The following is a 6,197-nucleotide window of genomic DNA, read 5'->3' as shown; positions in this document are numbered from 1 at the left end:
ATAGTACCCTTGAGAGGCTAAATACACATCACTGAGACTTTTGGAGAGGGGCTTACCTGCCCATCCTTCCTTCCTGCCATGCATCCTTTCATCCTTCCCTCCCTCTCTTCTTTTCTACCTACTTCCTTCCCTCCTTCCTGGATGTGTGAATGTGTATGGGGGCGTACTTGCGTTTACAAGAGAGGTCCTTGTGAGTTGCTTTTTCTCAAAATCCTATTTCTCCGCAGTGAAGTTTAAGTGGGACTGGAGTTTCCTTGACTTCTGCGTGAGGAGTTTCCAAATGACAATGAAAGAGAGAAACATAAATATCCATAAAGTTCCTAATGACACCTCTGTCATCTTGTTTCCTGTAGGATGCTGAGCTGGGCTTGTCATTCGCCACCCATTCTGAGTGAGCTTTCGACTAATCGGTTCATGTGTGTTTTTGTACTTTCCAGATTGAACTGTGCCCCCAGTAACAAACGTCCTCTTCCTTCCCCCTCCCTCCCCCGTTTCATTCTACTTCGGAGAGCGTGCATTTGGGTGTGAGAGTGTGTATGTTTAGCAAAGGTGCTTGGAAAAACCTAGCCCTCTTGCAAACCACCCCCAGCACCACCAAAGCATTCCTTGGATGGGACGCGTGTCTAATCTGTCCCCAGCTGAGGTGCCCTCTCCCCACTGATGCGGAAAGACTATCTTGGCACTCTTAGGTCCAGAGAGCTGACGCTTTGGTGTCCCAGGAGAGAGAGTGTGTGTGTCTACGTGTGAGTGTGCGTGTGTGTATGTGTGTGCGCGAGCTCGCGGGCGCGTTCCGCTGTGAGCTTCCTCTCCCTGCACAGTGCAGGCAGAGACCGGGACGTTACTCTCCAAGCAGCCGCCAGCAACGCGAGGCAACAGCAGCCTCCGCCCCCTCAGCCCTATGATTGGCTAGTTTTGCTCATCATTTCCCTGCTAGCAAGAGGGAAGGGCCAGTGACGCCCCCGAACCCAGCTGCAGAAGCGGCCGCTACCTCCAGTACACAAGGTGTCTCATCTGAAAAGAAACCTGAGCCCCTGGGAGGCGGCGCAGAGCGACCCGGGCAGGGCTGGCGCGAACCAAGCGGGAGAGCTCTGGGCAGAGCTCGAGGACCAGAGGGAGCTCGGCCAGAGAGGACCCTAGCGACCTGATCCTGCCATCCCCGCTCTACGCTCTTCTCGCATTTTACAGATTTCCCCCCCACGACTATTGCCTCAAAACGGAGCCTTTACATCAAGAGAAGGTGCGGGAACTGGGGCAACCAGGACTTTCCCGGGCACCCAAGATGCGCTCCATTAGGAAGAGGTGGACGATCTGCACAATAAGTCTGCTCCTGATCTTTTATAAGACAAAAGAAATAGCAAGAACTGAGGAGCACCAGGAGACGCAACTCATCGGGTAAATGCAAAGCTTCATTTTAGGATATGACAGAAAGTCAAGCCGTAAATGAAATGTGAATATAGACAGTTGAGTGATAGGTTGAGATAGTGTGTGTGTTCCTTAGAGCTTGCGTGTGGTTAGTGTCATGAATTAAGTAACAAAGGCTGTTGCTGAGGTGTATGTGCTTCTCTAAGCTGTTTCCGTGCGAGTTCAACTTGCTCTGTGCGGTGGTGGTGACAGTTGTGCTGGCACCGGGTGCTCGCACGCCAAAGGAGAAGTCACTGCATAAGTGTCAACAAAGAATGTGCGCCCTTGTCCTTTTAATCTGTGTACAGAACTCAAGCGAGCCGTCTTTATTCACCAAACGGTTGCCCTTCCTTCTTTCTATCACTCTACAGAGGTGCTAGAGAAAGCTGGTTTCTTGAAAGGGTGAAGTTAAAGCCCAGAAAGCAGAAAATAGGTCTTCTCTGTTTGTCTACCTTTTTTTTTTTTTTTTTTTTTTTTTTTTTTTTTTTTTTTTGGTGTTGGGTAGATCTGTATATCATAATTTGAATTAGAAACTCCAGCACCACCAAGCATACTTCCTTATTTGTTCTTCCATGGGCAAAACGCATGGGCGTCATGGTTACAGTTTTAGAAAGAAACTGGGTACTGTAGCTTTAAACAGACTATATTTCTAGTTCTTTAGTTTGTCTAGATGAGTTCAGACTCTCTCCCGCCCCATTAAGTTCTCTAAATATCACACTTCCTTCCACCCTCCCCCTGGCCTCTATGCCTTTGAAGTTTGCCCAGGAGGTGGTGCAACTTTGTGTTGCGGATATAGCTTGGAAGCTTTTTCTGAGGATGTGAACCTGGTTGTCAACTCTATTCAAAGTCCTGTTTCCGAAATCCTCCTTCGTCCGGAGGCGTCCGCTATCGGAAACTGCACATTGGCAGAGATGCTCGGCTGTTTTTTTTTTTTTTTTTTTTTCTTTCTTTTTTCTCTGACATTTATTAAATCGAAGAGAGCAGTCCTTGCCATTTTGTGTGTGTGTGTGTGTGTGTGTGCGTGCGTGCGTGAGGGGGCATAGGACTACTAAAACGCACGCACGCTCTTAAACTTCATACACTCTGTTTCTTAATATTTTTGCTCCTTCCTAAGTAATAAGCATTTATTTAAGTAAGCATGATGCAGGTTTACCCTTACAGAAGGATTCGCTATTCTGTGGAAAACCAGGATAACAGTAGTACCATCAAAAGGGAGTGGAAGAAAACGAAAAAGCTAATAAGGAATGGGCTGGGTGGTCGTTATGCACCAACAAATCTATCCATGGTGTATTCTGAAAACAACAGAAAGAACTGTATGAGGTCCTTTACCCAAGAATGTGTGGTTCGAAAATCCAATCGAGCTTGTCAGAAAAGAAGGACTTGGGGCGGGGATGGGGACATCCCTGGCAGACCTGTGCTTGCCTGGCAGACAAAGGGGTCTTTAGGAAGGTGATGAACGGGCGCGTGGGGCTCCGGGGAGAGGCGGAGGCTGGGCGTGAGGGTCGAGCCTCTTTGTTCCCTCCGGAGCGGTGGGCTACGAGGATAAGCCTGAGCCAAGACAAAGCGGTCAAGCCCCTCCAGGACTCCGAGGGTTGGGGGGCCTCGGCTCGGGACCCCGGAGAGCAGGAGTGGGCGGGGCGAGTGAGGAGAAGGGGGCGCCCGATGCTGCCGAGGGGTCCTCTCCGAGCCTCCCTAAACCGCCAGCGGGCAGGAGGAGTGCACCCCGAGTCCCTGTGGGGGTAACGGACCCGGGACACTCCTCATTTCACGGGCAACATTTCTGCTGTGGCCCGTTTCTGGACGTCACCGGCTGGCGGGTGCAGCCTGGGCGCGGAGGAGGAGGAGGAGGAGGAGGAGGAGGAGGAGGAGGAGGAGGAGGAGAGAGGCAGGCACCGGCGTGGCGGTGGCGCTAGCCGGGCTGGGCTTTCGCCCGCACCCTTTTCGAGCTGAGAAACGGTTTCTTCCCAGTTTATCTGAGAAGGCGTGGGGCGGGCGCTCGAGCCAACCAAACAGGAAGAGAGGTGCGCACCGGGTCTACCTCCTCCTCCCAGGGAGGTGGCGGCGAGGGTGGAAGAATGAGTAAGAAGACGGGGAAGCCTTCACTGCAGGAATTAGGCCCCCTTCGTTCCGCACCCCCCGGCCGCCCCCAACCATTTTCACTGTACGGTCGGCAACTGGCTCCTCCTCCTTAATTAAAACCCACAATTACGGTCCCGTGGGGCGAGACAGCCGACGTTGAGCTCACACCGGGTACCCCACCGAGTCCCGGCTGCCGCCCCGCCACCCGCTCTTCCAGGAGACCGAGACTCTGGAGTTGGCGCTGCCGGCAGCAATGCGAGGACAGCCAGTCCCCCTAGCGCTCTTTTCTTTTCCCCCAGGATGACACGTTTAGTGGAAAAGCTTGTGATCCAGGCTCGTGGTTTTGTTTCAATTCCCAAACAGCGTTTCTGGTGGAGGAGTTGACTCACCAAACTATCTAATCATCTCATTGACTCCTGTCCACCAAGCTATGTGGAGAGGCCGGTTTTGAGACGAGTAAACTGGAGGGGAGGGCTGGCCTCAGAACGGAGGCCAGTGTTCCAAAAGCGAGGCACCAGAAGTAGGCTCTGGCCTTTGGGGGGCACTGCGTGCCTTGTGGGTGGGCAGCAGTTTCCAATGAAGGGCTTTCCATCGTCCTTGAATCTTATAACATCGACCTAGATTCCTATTTAGCATTCCTGCTACCGTTTTGTTTGTTTGTTTTGTTTTGTTTTTCAACAGGCAGGCAGTTTCTTTATCTATTCCACTCTTTAACCCCGACTGGACTGGCTGTCCCATCTGGAGTTAGTTCAGCATTGCTCTTCTTGTATACTACAATATTGAGCAGTCAATCTATGCAGACAGAAAGAATGACCACGACTTTCTCACCAACCATCCACATTATTATATTTCCAGAGGAATAATACCAGCATTTTTTAAATAAGGAATTATTCCAAAATAGGTCAAGTAATAATTATTGGACACCTAAAATTGATATTTCCTTCCACAAAAACGTACTGACTTTTATGATGACAGTTAATAAAGTTTAAATCAAAGGGTATTGAAAGTATTAAGTGATCTATTCTTGACTTTTTTTCTTAATGGTCCTTAAGATTCGCCTATGATTTAAATGGATCTGTGTGCTCTTTTGGGTATAATTTGGAAATGCATTAATTTAAGATTCCCACAGATAAAATATGTGGGTGTGCTCATTTAATGAGATAATATATTTGAAAGTGTAACAAACTTTAACATCATACAGATATTTGTTTTAAACATTATTCCTTAAAACTTGGTACACACTATTTTTCTGGTTTACCACAAGTGAGACTAACTTACTTTTATTATCATCCAAAGATCTCCCTTAAAATTTGACTATATACTTCAGGTTGTTTTACTAAATGATCAACAATACTAGTTCTGAAATCTGTGGTAAGATTGATGGTGGAGATAAGCATTCCTACTTAGATTATTACCATTGTCAGCAAGGTTAGGTTTTAGTTTGTTCTAGTGTAGAACACACCCTGTAAATGAAAAATCCATAATTTGCATTTTGGTTCACATGATACATTTGCAATTCTACCAAAACCCATAAGCAATAAGTTAGAACAGCTCATCTTTATTTTTAGTTGTTTGGTGCTCAGGTAATGAAAACACAAAATTGTCTTCTCCCTTTGTGTTCAGGTTTACTTTAATGGAAAGTCTTTTCTTTTAAATTACTTTTAAAATTTTATATTAAGGAGGAAGTTTAACCTAGTCCAAAGGGATCAAATTCATTCCAAAGCTAAGTCATGAAGAATTTCAGTGGGGTTGAATGAAGGACTTTGGGGACCTAATTTCATAAACTGAAGTTAATCGTATTTGCTATGTACTGCAGAACTAATAGAATAAATTGTGATGAAGCTTGAAAACTCATATTTCAAAGAGAAAAATATTTGCAGATACTGAGTAACATAACAGATGATTAGTTCTTGGTACTGATATTCCATAGATGACCACTTTTTGTGGTTTTTTTTTTTTTAGCTCCATATATTTTGTAATATATTGCTTTATGCTGAGTGATTTTTTTGATATGTTCTGTTATTTTCCCTATAAAAGTGCATATTGAATTTTCTTAAACATAACCTTATGCAAGAAATATTTCAGTGAAGCTGTTCAAAAGTCATGTCTGATCTGGAATGAGAAACAAGTAGGGGGTGGCAACATCCTTCATGTCTTGTATTCATGGGAAGGAAAAGCCTTTTCCAAGACAGAATGTTACCAACGTCACAAGTGAAAAATCCCTTGGGACCCACTTACCTTTATACAAAGAAATTTACTCCAGAGCTTTATTTCACTAAGCTTGGCCTTCTCACGTGAATTCTATGAACTATAAGAAGTGTGACTAGTTGTAGCTGCTTCCATTCAAAGCTCTTGCCAGTGATAAAAGTCTTAAATTTGGCCTATCACTAGTTCAATAAAACAAGTCATGCAGGAGAGTAACATGCTAGCATGTTATTCACATGAAAATGATTTAAACTTTTAAACTACTTTTTCAAAACATCTTGGAGATTCTTAAAAGGATCCATACAATTAAGTATATCATAGCAATCATTCTGCCATGTGTAAATGTGTCTGTATCCATGTTTCAATGAAGCAATCTTCCATAGATTTTTTTAAAATGCAAACTCATACATATTTTTACTTCCCCTAGGAAAGTTTATTGGTGGTGAAAATAATTATCATAGCAATCTGTGGTTAGAAAAAGATATCGATAGCCTAGTTATTAGCCTAGTTAT

The 6,197-nt window shown here is 45.5% G+C and overlaps 1 protein-coding gene across 1 annotated transcript in view; it reads left to right on the top strand.

Moving 5' to 3' along the window:
- The first annotated feature begins 1,234 nt into the window (after positions 1 to 1,234).
- Positions 1,235 to 6,197, top strand: part of ST8SIA4 (ST8 alpha-N-acetyl-neuraminide alpha-2,8-sialyltransferase 4) — an 88,773-nt gene continuing 83,810 nt past the window's right edge. Inside the window, exon 1 of the mRNA XM_069492514.1 lies at positions 1,235 to 1,392. Within this exon, the coding sequence (XP_069348615.1) occupies positions 1,280 to 1,392 (113 nt within the window). The 5' untranslated portion in view covers positions 1,235 to 1,279. The remainder of the gene's footprint in view (positions 1,393 to 6,197) is intronic.

This window comes from Eulemur rufifrons, chromosome 17, assembly GCF_041146395.1.
Source record: "Eulemur rufifrons isolate Redbay chromosome 17, OSU_ERuf_1, whole genome shotgun sequence".
NCBI lineage: Eukaryota > Metazoa > Chordata > Mammalia > Primates > Lemuridae > Eulemur > Eulemur rufifrons.
The sequence above is the reverse complement of the archived record's forward strand: the minus strand, read 5'-3'. Positions and strand labels throughout refer to the sequence as shown.